At 30.9% G+C, this 16,972-nt stretch overlaps 1 protein-coding gene across 4 annotated transcripts in view; it reads left to right on the forward strand.

The window, feature by feature from the left end:
- Positions 1-16,972, forward strand: part of CDH19 (cadherin 19) — a 230,725-nt gene that overhangs the window by 172,668 nt on the left and 41,085 nt on the right. For all 4 annotated transcript variants that reach the window (XM_074274235.1, XM_074274253.1, XM_074274226.1 and 1 more), the window contains one exon: positions 4,389-4,510. In XM_074274235.1, coding sequence (XP_074130336.1) covers positions 4,389-4,510 — 122 coding nt within the window. The remainder of the gene's footprint in view (positions 1-4,388; positions 4,511-16,972) is intronic.

A 16,972-nucleotide genomic window follows, 5' to 3' on the forward strand; every position in this document is an offset into this window, starting at 1 on the left:
TCTACTGAGTCACCCCCAGGGTCCGGGGAAAATCTAATCTGAGTTTTAAAATATTTTGGCTTTCTCCTCTGAACTGCTAAATAATTAGCAGAGAAGAGCTAACAGCCTGTGCCAGATTCCTTTACCTCAGTGGTTTCTCTGATCCCAGAGCCCTTCCCAGCGCAATGGGCGCAGTGTGCCCCTACCCCACCGTCTGTGCTGGTCTTTCTTATTCCTCCCCTGAGAACTGACCTTTCCTGTTGAAACTCCAGATTCTCTTCAGCTGGTAAGTCGTTCTTCCAGTCCTTGTGGTATCTATCAGTCCTGAGCTAATTTTGAGACTTAATTTATCTAATTGGTTGTGAGGGAGTGAGGACGTTCACTGAGTCGTGTGTTTCTTCTCTGCCATCTTGACTCCGCCTCCCCTCAGGATTTTTAAGGTAATGAATAGAAAGTCTAATGATGTACATTGGTTTATTTTATGCCCTGCAATTTTGGTAAATTTGTTAATTAGTTTGACTAGTTTTTAAATCCATTCTCTAGAATTTTTTGAGTATAATTATCATATCACATTATCTTCAAAGAATTTTAGATTTGTTTCCTCATTCCCTATTTTAATTTGCTTGATTTTCTATTTTTTCCCCCTTTTATCATAGCTAGTATTCCTAGTACAATATAAAAAGCAGTAATAGGAGGTATCTTTGCTTTATTCCTGATCTTCCTAAGAAGCTTCAAGCTTAGGCACATAACAGATATTGCTTGCTGAGGATTTTGGATTGATACAATTTATCATTAAAAAAAAAAACACACCACTTATTCTTAAGCTTCCATCCATAGGAATGTTTTGTATTTTGTCAAAAGCTCTTTCTCTCTCTATATATTTAAATAGCTGTTTTTTGTTTGTGTTATTTATTTATATGGTAAATTAGCTGATATTTAAACAATCCTGTATTTCTGATAGAAACCCAACCCTATGATCATTTTGACATATTGTGCTGCCCTTTTTCCACTGTTTTATTTAAAGTGCTTGCATCAATATTTGTTAGGGAAAGTTTAACTAGCATAGTTTTACTATCTATTTTCTTCTGTATTACATTTAACTTTTAAAAACTTAGATGCTATGCCAGTTGGTGTATGTGTGTTTAGTACTGATATTAATTCATTGTCTTTATCTTTTGCCAAATTGTAAATATAATCCCAAGATAGAGATTACTGACTCACTCTATAAACTGATGATGAAAAAATAATAACTTAACAGTCAGCATTCAGGTGGTATCAAGTTTATCCAAACAGATCAAACATCAAATATATATTTATGTATAAATATATATTTATATATATATGTATATAGACATATATATATATATAAATATAATAAAGTGTTTAATATTAAGAGACTTATTGAAACTAATTATGTATAATACTAAGAGACTCCAGTGTTCTTATTTTTCTCCTTCAGACTCCCTATATACAGTCTTCTTTTGAGGCACATACAAATTTGGTTATAGCTTTAATCCTATCATCACCACAAATATACCACCTCTATGTTCAATAATTCTGAAATTCCCTATCCCTCTTGCTCTCTTCTTACCACTTTATAATCTGGCTTTATCCCTTACTAATCTACAGAAATTACTTTTTCCACAATTATTTATATCTCCTCGTTATCAAATCTAATGGTTTTTACTCAATCCTCATATTCCTTGCCCTTTCTTCAGTCTTTAACACTGTCACCTACTCTCTTTCTTTATACACTTTTCTATCTGGTCTTTCAGCATGTCATTCACTCCTGATTTTCCTCTTATGTATCTGATCACTTCTTTTCAGTTTTCTTTGACACATCTATTTACTCATTAGACCATTCAAATGTAGGGGTTGTTCAGTTCCATCCTGAGTCTTTTCTTTTTTTTCTCCCTTTCTCCTGCTTCACTTGGTGTTTTTTAGCAGCTCCTGTGGATTTAAAAGTGGTCTTTTTATTATTTTTACCTTTCCTGTACCAATTTCTCTACTGAATTTTAATATGACATTTCCAATAGGCTTTTAGACATTGAGAGTTGGATGCCTAGTACATAATTTAAACTCACTATAAGCAAAATAAACTCATTATTCTTTTCCTTAGCTTTATTCCCCATCTATAATCTATGTAATAGAAAAGGGGAACATTATGCTCCCAGGACCTCGGGCTCACCATCTTGAAGTTGTCTTAGATACCTCACCAGCTCTCACCCCTTATATCTAAGCTGGGCCAAATATTTTTTTTTAATACAGGAGAAAAGCTAAACACAGAACATTCTCAAGTATAGATTTAACAGAAATCACATTTAAAGTTTATTTCACTAAGATATGGAGAGATAGATAATTAGATGTATACATGATGCATAAGTCTGTTCATATAAACATATGTGTGCATTTATTATTATTAATATTGTTATTAAAGTGTTATAAATTTAGTAATTTGATACATAACTACTACTGAAATCTGCTGAGAGCCTCACACTTAAGTGTCAGTACTATTTTCTGGACGTCTGGTTACACATTTAATATTTTACTTTGAGTCTACATTATTCAAATAGCTCCTGCTTATAAAAGTGGGGAAGATATTTCATTTGGTCCTAAAAGATAGTGATATTACCAAGAAGTAAAAATTTCAGAGTATCAGATTTTGATTCAATATAAGAATAATTTCCCTTATTATCAGAGCTATTTAAAAAATGGAAATGGCTGCCTTGGGTGGTTAAGATTTTCTTGACTTTCAATTTCTTCTAGTTGAGGCTAGATCAACACTTGCTGGGAGAAAGGTTATATAGGATTCATAAATTATTTGTGGAATAGACTAAGTGACCTCTGAGATCCCTTTCATCTGATTTCCATTTAACAAATATTTATTTTCTTACTATGATGAACCCAGTAATATATAAAAATTAGATATTCCTGAGACTACATAATATAGTAGAGAATAAATATCATATTGGTTAAATTACTGTAGTTTATAATAGTACGTGATAAGTAGATCGATTTTCATAAACCAGGTTTTTTGAAGTCTAAGGAGGAAAAAATATTACCAAGTAAGGATTAAAATGGGAAGTGAGAGTAATAAAGAAAAGATCCCTTGATGAGACAGTACTATATTAAACCTCAGTTTAATTCCCCCAATTTTTTAGAAATACTTTAGAAATAGCAAGATAATGTGGTATGGAAGAAAGAACTAAATGTGTTATCAGAGGACTTAGCTCTGAATGATTACTCTTCTCTGTATTATAGATGTGATTTTGAACAAGTCTCCACCTTTTAGGGGCTCAGTTTCTTTATTAATAAAAGAAAAATTTTGAATTAGGTTACATCATAAGATGTCTCAGGAGATAAAAATATACTTTCTTTAAAAATATGACTAAGGGTAATTGAATGGAATCAATAATTATATTTCTATAATGCAGAATCATTTGATATATTTAGGCTTACATTTTTAGAAACATCTATATTAGATTAAAATTGTACCATATTTTAGTGCATAATAAAAGTGAAAATTGTTATCTTTTATCAAAATCATACATGTATATATGTATATGCGTGGATACTTTGATTAGAGAATCTCACTGTACCCAAGTTGTTATTCTTTTATTTTTGTATTATTATCTTTTATGGTTCTATTGAATGCTAAATACTTTCAAAATCTCTATTACTATACATTTTACAATTATTTTATATTCTTCTCACTGGAAAATTCTGCAACCAGTATTTTATTCAGACAGTATAATAATAGTTTTTAGAAGCAGTGCTTCTTTGTGAGTATGTGTATGTTTACAAGAAGAAACAGGTTAATTCTCCTCACAGATGGAAAGAAGGAGAGAGATTCCTTTGAATCATCTCATCTTCCTAAAATCATTAAAGGTCTATCTGTACAATTTATAGGAAAATTTTTATTAAAGATTGTTGCATATTTTACTTCAAAAATATTCTTACACTATGGCACAGCAGTACCTAGATAATTAGTATTATACCCAAAGTTTCTTTTCTTATGGACAATAACAGGATAAAATATGCCTACCTTTTGATGTATATACTAAGCCTAGGTTAGAAAAAGAACAGAGAAGAAAATTTGTATTCCTCTTCCTCAAATAATGAATATAATAATGATTGAATCTCTATTACTTTACTACTCATTTTAATGTTTTAGATAAAATTTTCTACCATTTATTTTCAATGGATTAAACTCAGCTTTTTTTTCCATTTTCAGCAATGGCAACAAATAATACACCATCCCTCTATTTCATATTAACTCATAGATGTGAAACATTTTTAGCTTAATTGAAACATATTGTCAGAACTATATTAAAGAGACACCTAAAAGTTTTGGTGATCTTTCTGTTAGAGCAATATCTAAGCATATCTCTTTTTCTTCTTTGATTCAGATATTCTATTGTTGGCTGCAGTTTATTCAGCATTGATGACAATGGCACCATCATTATAACTGAACGTTTGGACCGGGAGATGGCTGCGTGGTACAACCTAAGTGTTACAGCCACTGAAGAAAGTGAGTGAGAATACAGGATCAGCACAGATGTATTTTAATTATCATCATAGTGACCCTTCCTGGAAAGAGGGAATGCTTATTTCTCAAGCATTATATTATGGTAGTTGTTTGCTATTATTAGATATTATTTGAACCATTAACTATGAAATAAGAATGCATATAAGCTCCAAAGAAGGTCATGTTCTCTTTCATAAAAGTTACAGAACTGGAAAGGGAAGAGCAAAGGAATTATAATGGAAGAGAAATTGTAACACTAATGCCATCTGAATTATTTCCCTTGATATATGACCTCAAATTAAATGAGGTCCTTCTTAGTTTCACAGATTTCTTTTATAATATAGGTTGTCAATCTATTTTTAATATTAATCAGAAGACTTTTGAAAAAAAATGATAATGTTACATGTAATTCAATGAGACTAGCTGTCCATTAAAATTAAATCCAACAGTTCTTCCTATATGAATTTCACCTATTGGTTTCTTCTGAAGATCAAATGACAATTGCTTTTGTTTATACATTCTATCACTATGAATAATTTGCTATAAGTGATTTCCTTACATGTTTGGATTAGTTATTAGTAAATTTATTGATTTAAAGCAAAGATATTTAAAACAACATCTTTATTGGAGAAAAAAGAGAAGGGAAGCTGAAATGATGTAATGATTGAAATGATGAAATGATGTAAATCTGATACTATATAGCCTAACCAAGTTCCCTATGTTCAAAGAAAATCAGTTGTGCAAGAGATTTTAAAGGATGAATTCACAGTAATCAATGTTATTTCAAATAGGCATTAATAAATGCTTCCCTGTTAAAATAATTAAATTGGACCCCAAATTCCAGTTTCCAGTTTTTCACAAAAATTAATCTACAAGTGGTTAATCTACTAGGTGTTTTTTTTTTTAAATCAAATCTCAAATATCATGCATAACTCAAAATGTTTCCATAATAAAATACTTCCATAATTAGTTAACAGGTTGACTTGAAAATGATAAAATCCAATATGTTAGAGGGCATAATACTTATCAAATTGGTTCTGCATATTAATATCAATGATCTTTCTTAGATTCTATAAAATATTTTTATATTAAACAATTTATTTCTCAACTTGTTGGAAAGTTGATAGGTGTCATGGTGAAATGGAGTATATCTTCGGCATATTTCTGTCTTGCATTGAATACTGCTATGGAAACACTACAGCATGACTCTGGTCTTTATTCTGAATTTTCTATTTAACTAAACAATAAAGACTGTGAGAATAAATGCTACATGTCTCCTGCAGCAACTGAAATGCCAAGGCTTTCAACATCAAGAAACACCAATATATTTATTATAAAAGCAGAGAGCTTTTATTCTTTGGATAGTTCTGTGGCAAAATTCATTATTTATAGCATTACTCTATGTAAAAGTTGGGGGGGACTAGACATAGTTCAAGAAAAGTTGAGGCATCTACAAAAATGAAAATACGAATGATACTTAATATGGCATTTTAACATAATAATAAAATATTTATGACTTCATTTCCTGTTATGTTATTTACCCTTCTTTGTAGAAAAGGGGAAAAGAAATGTCATGAACCCATTTTAAGAGTCATGAAAAATATTAATTAAAGGCTGAAACAAATAGATATCAAGTTTGGTGGCTGTTGGTAGTGTCTGAAGTGTTTGAATTAAGCAATACAGATCATGTGTTATTTGCTTCTGTTTAATATTGTCTGTGCAAAGAACATGACATCACCAAAATAAAAGTTTATCGATTTCAAACTAAAAAAAAAAAAAAAAAAAAAAAAAAAAGCCAAGGAATACTTACCAGGGTATTTTAATTACTCACTTTGCCAATAGAAGAGATTGAAAAGTTGTATAATTAGTTAAAGCTCTCAGAATCTATGGTACCAGCAAATGATATCAAATATCTTTTGATTTAATAAGAAGAATGAAGAATGACATTTTTCATGAGAAAACATTGCCTCAAGGAAAACTAGATTGCTTAAGCTACAGCAAGGAAGATGTTAAGGTCTCCGTTATTATATAATTAGTTTCTATTTATTGTCTTTTTGTCCTCTGAACTAGTCTACCAAGTAGGAGAAGCTTAATGCATGAGTAGCTAAATAGCACAATGGATAAAGCTCAGAGCCTACAGGCAGGAAGATCTGAATTAAAATATGGCCTCAGACTCCATGTGATCCTGGACAAATCACTGTTATTCTTACTCCCCACATGTGTAAAATGAGCTGGAGAGGATAATAGCAAATAATTCCAGTATGTTTGCCAAGAAAACTCATAATGGAGTCTCAACTTGTCGGACATTATAGAACAACACAACAAGTAAGCCATGTTCACAGAATTTAATTGAATGTGAAACTTAAGTTTCAATGCAATTATATTTCTCTAGTAAGGTACTGTTAAGTTGAAAAGAAGGAGGATTAATTGGTTGAGTGGATTAAAAATCTTTATGATAAGTTTTACTTGAAATCTTATTGTACATGAGTAACAGACTGAATCTATATTAAGAAAAATAATCAGGCATGTTCATTATATGAACATATTTTTGACAGTGAACATAAAAATTTTGGTTTCTGGGGAAATATTTTTTTTTTTAAATCTCCACACATTAAATGAAAAATACACATATGTATATCCGTGCCTGTTTGTGACATCAATTCCTTAAATTGTTTTTGATTTATATATTATTTTGATAACAAGCATTTATTAAGCACTCACTATGTGCTGAGCACTATTTTAAGTGCTGGAGATACAAAGATAAAAGACAGTCACTAGTCTCAAAGAAATTAGAGTCAAATTTAGATAGATAAACATGCAAAAAAACAATGTACAAAGAAGATATACACAAAATAAATTGGAAATTCACTTAATCAAATATTAAAGAAATTTGGGGAAGGTTTCTAATATTGGGGAAAGTTTCTAATAGAAGATTAGATTTTAGCCTGAATATAAAGGAAATGCTTTCAGTATGGGGGACAACAAGTAAAAATCAGGAGATAGAAGGGGTAGTATGAGAAGCAGAAGAAATTCTAGACTCACTGAAATCCAGATTATTTGGGGGAAAGAGAAGAAGTAAAATGGGAGCAAATTCTTAAGATAGGAGCAGGATAAGTAGTAAAAAAAAATAAATGACAAATAGAACATTTTTTATTATAATTGAAATTAATAAGGAACCAGTGGACTTTATTCAATGAAATACATGAATATGTGAGGGATTGGGGAGGTGATGTGGTCAGATATGTATATAAGGAAGATATATATGTAAAAATTATATAATGTATCCTTATATCTTTGAGATAAACTGTTATAATTAACTTTGCAAATGATGTGACTTCACTAAGCAAGAATCTAGGTAGAAAATATAAATTTTAAGGCTCATTAAAAGACATAGATAATTCATAAAGCACCAGTAAAACACTAATGTAAGTCATTTAGGCCCTAAAAGTTTTAGAAAGGAGTAGCAATTACTAAAGTGAAGCATGTTTAGAGAAAGGAACAAACAACAGATAAGGTTGAAAAATTAAGCGTAGGTATTAATTAAGGTATTATTACAAACATTAAATATGCTTATTATAAAATCCTATAGAAATAGATTTAATTAATTTGAGGCTACATTTTGTCTCTCCCTTGCAGCTACATAAAGTATTTCTCCTCTAATTTTTAATGAATATGTTTTAGAATAACCTAGAAAACAAATTATTTGTTTTTTGTTTGGTTCAATGTGAATAATACTTTTGATAACATTTTAACCAATTTATCTACCAGAATACAGGAGATAACCTCAGAAGGACAAAATATCACTCAATGGGAAATAAATTCTCCAAAATACCAGTTGCATTTCTAGAAGACAGTAAATTATATTGTGCATAAAAATGGTTGTACTATTAAAAAGAATAAAATATGCCATCTTTTCATTCTTATAATTATTGAGATTAATTCTATGGGATCGATTCTCTGACAACTGTTCTAGTAAAGTAGGCAAGCTGTTTATCAGAGAGTCAATTACATTATGAGACTCAATATTCATCACTAAACCAATATATATATATATATATATATATATATATATATATATATATATATATATATATATATATATATATATATATATAATTAGAATGTAATTTATAAACTTGATTAATATTTATTTCTTATAACATTTTATTTTGCTGACTTTACTATAAATTTATATGAAAATGGGCTTTGTATTTAAAATTCATTTTGATCCTCCACGAAATTTGTTAATAGTCTTTTTTATACATGTAAAGTAGAAATTTTTAATTTTTAAATTCACATAATTTTCTTGCACTTCTGTATTCCAAATCTATTCTTATTCTTCCTGTGAGCAAGTTACTTTTTCAGGCCTTAAAAAATGTTTATATCTGTTATTTCATGGACATAAGCAAGTCAAAATAAAAATACTTCACAGAACAAGAACTTAGAGAGAATTAGTATATTGCTTAGTCCCTAGAGAAATTCGATCAATTAATTGCCTAGAATATCAGAACCACTATTTATCACGCAATAACATGAATTCATGACTGCCCTGGTACAAAATTGGTTTACAGTCAAAACTCAGGTCAATCTCTCTCTCTCTCTCTCTTTTTTTTTTAATGGCATATCACTTCCAAGAATAATGTTAGCTCCCCTAGTATAAAAAATAAAGAGGATAAACTTTAAGAATTTCCTGACACCTGACTCTGCAGTTAGAGACGCTAGATACAAATCTTAGCACTGATGTTTGCTTTCTGTAGAATCTCTTAATATTCTTATATCTTAATTTCCTCATTTATAAATTAAATGACTGAGACTAGATGACCTTTGGGTTCTTTTCCAGCTCTAGAATTATAATTCTGTGGCATACAAATATTTCATAATGTACACTGCTCTGCATGCATATGCATATATTTGCATGCATATATGTGTATATATTGAGTAAATGTGTTTATACACACATATATGTGTATGTGATCATGTGTGTTCATGTATATATTAGGTACATATAAGAAGCATATCTTGGAAATGGATATAGCATTTCTTCTCTGTTGTACTTCTGATACATCTTTGCTATATGAACATTTAATTCTTTGGTGAACAAACTACTTCATAAAACTTATAAAAATTTTTACAGATTTCCAATGATAAGTATTATTCCCTCACTAGCAAGTTCCCTAAAACTATGAAATATCATGTCTGATAGCTAATTGTATAAAAATATGGATAATAAAATAAATAGATAATAATGCACACATAGACTGTCTTCATGCCTGGATGACCAGATAATTCAGTTAGTTTCTGAGTACCCAGACATTTGTAAATTAAAGAGAAGAAAGAGAAGATGCTAACTTAAATAAATAGAATTTTTTTTTTTGTTAAATAGATCTTAAGTGCCATCTCTCATTTAAATTTATGTAAATGTATTCTATTTGTGTACTTATAACTGCCCTCAATAACATTAAGCGGTATAGGATATGATGGGTCTTTGACTTTTTATGAATGATTATTTTTCAACACCTTCAAAAATTGTCACATTTACATCCTGGCCTGGGTGGAATACTACAAATAGAGATAGAAACACAAATAAATCTCTGTATTACATGATTTTTTGATTTACAGAGTACTAACTAAGGTAAAATTTTTCCAAACTTATTCCCTAATTCATATTTTTAGGCACATAACCAAAGTATGCTATAAAATGTGTTCCTTCAAGTACCTTGAACTCAAGGTGTAGCAACTACCATCCTACATTTTAAGAATTATTAAATATCACTTGCTGACATTAAGTATTTTTTTATTTTTTCATATTGAACATGGTAGAAATATATATTAAATGCAATATATGCATACATATTGATACAATTATTGTGCCATACACAAAAAAAGAGAAGCAAAAAAAATTCACTTAGTTTGAATTCTTATAAATTTGAATTATCTATATATTTTAGAAATGAGATCTTTATCAGAATCTTTGATTGTAAAAATATTTTCCTAATTTATTGCTTCCCTTCTAATCTTGTCTGAATTAGTTTTGTTTGTACAAAATCTTTTTTAACTTAATATAATCAAAATTATCTATTTTGTGCTAATTTTCAGCTTTCCCAGCAGTTATTGTCAAATAGCTGGGGTCTTGTAGATAGCTAGAGTTATCAGTTATTTTTTCCTGTGAATCTAAATATTCCACTGATTCTGACTATTTTATTTTTCAGCCAGTATTTGACTGGGGGTTGTAAAATTGTTCTTTTTCTAGCTTTTTTTAGTTCCAAGCTCAATTCATTGATCTTCTCTTTCTCTATTTTATTTTATTTTTTGTATTTTTATATGGATTTTTATTTACCAGATATATGCATGGGTAATTTTATAGCATTAACAATTGCCAAACCTTTTTTTTTAATTTTTCCCCTCCTTCTCCCCACCCCCTCCCTCAGATGGCAGGTTGACCAATACATGTTAAATATGTAACAGTATAAATTAAATACAACATATATACAAAAAAATCAGGCTTTGAAATAATGTACAATTAGCCTGTGAAGGAAATCCAAAATGCAGGGGGACAAAAATAGAGGGATTGGGAATTCTATGTAGTGGTCCATAGTCATCTCCCAGAGTTCTTCACTGGGTGTAGCTGGTTCAGTTCATTACTGTTCTATTGGAGCTGATTTGGTTCATCTCATTGTTGAAGATGTCCATGCCCATCAAAATTAATCATCACACAGTATTGTTGTTGAAGTATATAATGATCTTCTGGTCCTGCTCATTTCACTCAGCAAGAGTTCATGTAAGTCTCTCCAGCCTTTTCTGAAATCATCCTGTTGGTCATTTCTTAGAGAACAATAATATTCCATAATATTTACATATCACAATTTATTCAACTATTCTCCAATTGATGGCCATCCATTCAGTATCCAGTTTCTGGCCACTACAAAGAGAGCTGCCACAAACATTTTTGCACATACAAGTCTTTCCCTTCTTTAAAATCTCTTTGGGATATAAGCCCAGTAGTAACACTGCTGGATCAAAGGGTATGCACATTTTGGTAACTTTTTGAGCATAGTTCCAAATCACTCTCCAGAATGGCTAGATGTATTCACAATTCCACCAACAGTGTATCAGTGTCCCTGTTTTCCCACATCCCCTCCAATATTGCACAATATCTTTCCCTGTCATTCTAGCCAATCTGACAGGTGTGTAGTGGTATCTCAGAGTTGTCTTAATTTGCATTTCTCTGATTAATAATGACTTGGAGCATTTTTTCATATGGCTAGAAATAGTTTCAATTTCTTAATCTGAGAATTGTCTGTTCGTATCCTTTGACCACTTATCAATTGGGAGTCTGACTGGTATAGTGCTAAATAAATAGATTAGTTTATGTAGTATTGTCATGTTTATTATATTTGTATTTGCATATATCCAAGAGCATTTAATAGTTTTCCAATTGGCTAGATCAGACTTAATTTGTATGGAAAATGTTTTGTAGTTTTTCTCATATAGTTTCTTATTTTCCCTTGGCAGATAGATTCCTAAATATTATATACTATCTGTAGTTACTTTAAATGGAATTGTTTTTGTATCTCTAACTATTGGATTTTGTTAGTGATATGTGAGAATACTGACGACTTATGTGGGCTTATTTTGTATCCTGAAACTTTGCTAAAGGTATGGATTATTTCTAATAGCTTTTTAGTAGAACCTCTGTAATTCTCTAAGTATACCATCATTTCCTCAGAAAAGAGTGATAATTTGATTTCCTCATTACCTATTCAAATTACTTTAATCTCTTTCTCAATTCTTAATGTCAAAGCTAGCATTTCTAATACAATATTGAATAGTAATGGTGATAGTGGGAAACCTTGTTTCACTCCTGATCTTATTGGGAATGGTTGCAGTTTGCCCCCATTACATATGATGCAAACTGATGGTTTCAAAAAGATGCTACTGATTATTTTAAGGAAAAGTCCATTTATTCCTATACTCTCAAGTGTTTTTAATAGGAATGGAAGTTGCATATTATCAAATGCTTTTTTTTTTGCATTTATTGAGATGATCATATGATTTTTATTAATTTGGTTATTAAAATGGCTAATTATACCAATAGTTTTCCTAATATTGAATCATCCCTTCATTCCTGGTTTAAATACTACTTGATCATGGTGTATGATTTTCTTTAGTCTTTTTGCTGATGTCTTATTTAAGATTTTAGCATCAATATTCATTAGGGAGATTGGTCTATATTTTTCTTTCTATGTTTTCAACCTACCTGGTTTAGGTATTAGTTCCAATTCTGTGTCATAAAGGGAATTTGGTAGGACTCCTTCATTCCCTATTTTTTCAAATAGTTTATAAAGCATTGGGGCTAATTGTTCTTTAAATGTTTGGTAGCATTCACATGTAAATCCATTTGGTCCTAGGGATTTTTCCTTAGGGAATTGATTAATAGCTTGTTCTCTTTCTTTTTCTGAAATAGGACTATTTAAGCAATTCACTTCCTTCTCTGATTATCTGGGAAACCTATATTTTTGGAGGTAGTCATGCATTTCACTTAGGTTATCAAATTTATTTGCATAAAGTTGGGCAAAGTAACTCCTCTTCATTTGTGGAAAGTTCTCTCCCCTTTTCATTTTTATTTATATATATATATATATATATATTATAATATTATCCCTTGTATTCATTTTTCCAAATTACCCACCCTCCCTCTATTCCCTCCCCCCGACTTCAGGCAATACAATACATTTTACATGTGTTACAATATAGTCTAGGTACAATACTTGTGTGTGAATATCATTTTCTTGTTGCACAATAAACATTAGAATCCGAAGGTACATGCAACCTGGGCAGACACATATTAGTGCTAACAATTTACATTCCCTTCCCAGTGTTTCTTCTCTGGGTGTAGCTACCTCTGTCCATCATTGATCAACTGGAAGTGAGTTGGATCTTCTTTATGTTGAAGATTTCCACTTCCATCAGAATACATCCTCATACAGTATTGTCGTTGAAGTGTACAGTGATCTTCTGGTTCTGCTCATTTCACTAAGCATCAGTTGATTTAAGTCTCTCCAGGCCTCTCTATATTCCTCCTGCTGGTCATTTCTTACCGAGCAATAATATTCCATAACCTTCATATACCACAATTTACCCAACCATTCTCCAACTGATGGACATCCATTCATCTTCCAGTTTCTAGCTACAACAAAAAGAGCTGCCACAAACATTTTGGCACATATATGTTTCTTTCCGCTCTTTAGTATTTCTTTGGGATATAATCCCAGTAGTAGCGCTGCTGGGTCAAAGGGTATGCACAGTTTGATAACTTTTTGGGCATAATTCCAGATTGCTATCCAGAATGGCTGGATTCGTTCACAACTCCACCAGCAATGTATTAGTGTCCCAATTTCCCCACATCCCCTCCAACATTTGTCATTATTTGTTCCTGTCATCTTAGCCAATCTGACAGGTGTGTAGTGGTATCTCAGAGTGGTCTTAATTTGCATTTCTCTGATCAGTAGTGATTTGGAACACTCTTTCATGTGAGTGGATATAGTTTCAATTTCTTCCTCTGAGAATTGTCTGTTCATATCCTTTGACCATTTATCAATTGGAGAATGGTTCGGTTTCTTATAAATTAGGGTCAGTTCTCTATATATTTTGGAAATGAGACCTTTGTCAGAACCTTTGTTTTTAAAAATATTTTCCCAATTTGTTACTTCCCTTCTAATCTTGTTTGCATTAGTATTATTTGTACAAAAACTTTTTAGTTTGATGTAATCAAAATCTTCTATTTTGTGATCAATAATGATCTCTAGTTCTCCTCTGGTCATAAATTCCTTCCTCCTCCACTAGTCTGAGAGGTAGATTATCCTCTGTTCCTCTAACCTATTTATTATCTCCCTCTTTATGCCTAAATCATGGACCCATTTTGATCTTATCTTGGTATATGGTGTTAAGTGTGGATCCATATCTAATTTTTGCCATACTAATTTCCAGTTTTCCCAACAGTTTTTTTCCGAATAATGAATCTTTATCCCTAATGTTGGAATCTTTGGGTTAGTCAAAGATTAGATTGCTATAGATGTACCCTTTTTTGTCCTTTGTATCTAATCTGTTCCACTGATCTACCGGTCTATTTCTTAGCCAATACCAAATGGTTTTGGTGACTGCTGCTATATAATATAGCTTTAGATCAAGTACACTTAGACCACCTTCCTCTGAGTTTTTTTTCATTAGTTCCCTTGCAATTCTTGACCTTTTATTCTTCCATATGAATTTTGTTGTTATTTTTTCTAGGTCATTAAAATAGTTTCTTGGGAGTCTGATTGGTATAGCACTAAATAAATAGATTAGTTTGGGGAGTATTGTCATCTTTATTATATTCGCTCGGCCTATCCAAGAGCACTGAATGTCTTTCCAATTATTTAATTCTGATTTTATTTTTGTGGCAAGTGTTTTGTAATTTTTCTCATATAATTCCTGACTTTTCTTTGGTAGATGGATTCCCAAATACTTTATACTCTCAACATTTGTTTGGAATGGAATTTCTCTTTGTATCTCTTGCTGTTGCATTTTGTTAGTGATATATAAAAATGCTGAGGATTTATGTGGATTTATTTTGTATCCTGCCACTTTGCTGAAATTTTGAATTATTTCTAGTAGCTTTTTAGCAGAGTCTTTGGGGTTCTCTAAGTATACCATCATGTCATCTGCAAAAAGTGATAGTTTAATTTCCTCATTTCCTACTCTAATTCCTTGAATCTCTTTCTCGGCTCTTATTGCCGAGGCTAGCGTTTCTAGTACTATATTGAATAGTAATGGTGATAGTGGGCAACCTTGTTTCACTCCTGATCTTACTGGGAAAGGTTGCAGTTTATTTCTATTGCATATTATGCTTACTGACGGTCTTAAATATATACTCCTGATTATTCTAAGGTATAATCCATTTATTCCTATACTTTCAATAGTTTTTAGTAGGAATGGATGTTGGATTTTGTCAAATGCTTTTTCTGCATCTATTGAGATGATCATATGGTTCTTATTAATTTGATTATTAATATGGTCAATTATATTAATAGTTTTCCTAATATTAAACCAGCCCTGCATTCCTGGAATAAATTCTACTTGATCATAGTGTATTATCTTGGAGATGATTTTCTGAAGTCTTTTTGCTAATATCTTATTTAAGATTTTAGCATCAATATTCATTAAGGAGATTGGTCTATAATTTTCTTTCTCAGTTTTCGATCTACCAGGTTTAGGTATCAGTACCATGTCTGTGTCATAAAAGGAGTTTGGTAGGACTCCTTCATCCCCTATTTTTTCAAATAATTTATATAACATTGCGGCTAATTGTTCTTTAAATGTTTGGTAGAATTCACATGTGAATCCATCTGGCCCTGGGGATTTTTTCCTGGGGAGTTGATTAATAGCTTGTTCTATTTCTTTTTCTGAAATGGGACTATTTAAGCAATTTATCTCCTCCTCTGTTAATCTAGGGAGCCTATATTTTTGGAGGAAGTCATCCATTTCACTTAAGTTATCAAATTTATTGGCATAAAGTTGGGCAAAGTAACTCCTTATTATTTCTCTAATTTCCTCTTCATTGGTGGAAAGATCCCCCTTTTCTTTTGTAAGACTATCAATTTGATTTTCCTCTTTCTTTTTTTTGATCAAATTTACCAAAGGTTTATCTATTTTATTGGCTTTTTCATAAAACCAACTCTTGGTTTTATTTATTAATTCAATAGTTTTTTTACTTTCAATTTTATTGATTTCTCCTTTTAATTTTTGTATTTCAAGTTTAATTTTTGGTTGGGGGTTTATAATTTGGTCTTTTTCTAGCCTTTTAAGTTGTAAGCCCAATTCGTTAATCTTCTCTTTCTCAATTTTCTTCAAATAAGCCTCTAAAGATATAAAATTTCCCCTTATTACTGCTTTAGCTGCATCCCAAAGATTTTGATATGATGTCTCATCATTATCATTATCTTGGGTGAAATTGTTAATTGTTTCTATAATTTGCTCTTTCACCCAGTCATTCTTTAAGATGAGATTATTCAGTTTCCAATTACTTTTTGGTCTATTTACCCCTAACTTTTTAATGAATGTAGCTTTTATTGCATTGTGATCTGAGAAGAAGGCATTTATTATTTCTGCCTTGTTACATTTAATTTTGAGATCTTTATGTCCTAATATATGGTCAATTTTTGTATAGGATCCATGAACTGCTGAGAAGAAAGTATATTCCTTCCTATTACCATTCAGTTTTCTCCAAAGGTCTATCATACCTAGTTTTTCTAATGTTCTATTTACTTTTTAAATTTCTTTCTTGTTTGTTTTGTGGTTTGATTTGTCTAAATCTGAGAGTGCAAGGTTGAGATCTCCCACTATTATAGTTTTACTGTCTATTTCTTCTTGCAGTTCTCTTAACTTTTCCTTTAGAAAGTTAGATGCGATACCACTTGGTGCATATAT

The sequence above is a fragment of the Sminthopsis crassicaudata genome, chromosome 1 (assembly GCF_048593235.1).
Source record: "Sminthopsis crassicaudata isolate SCR6 chromosome 1, ASM4859323v1, whole genome shotgun sequence".
In the NCBI taxonomy this organism is placed as follows: Eukaryota; Metazoa; Chordata; class Mammalia; order Dasyuromorphia; family Dasyuridae; genus Sminthopsis; species Sminthopsis crassicaudata.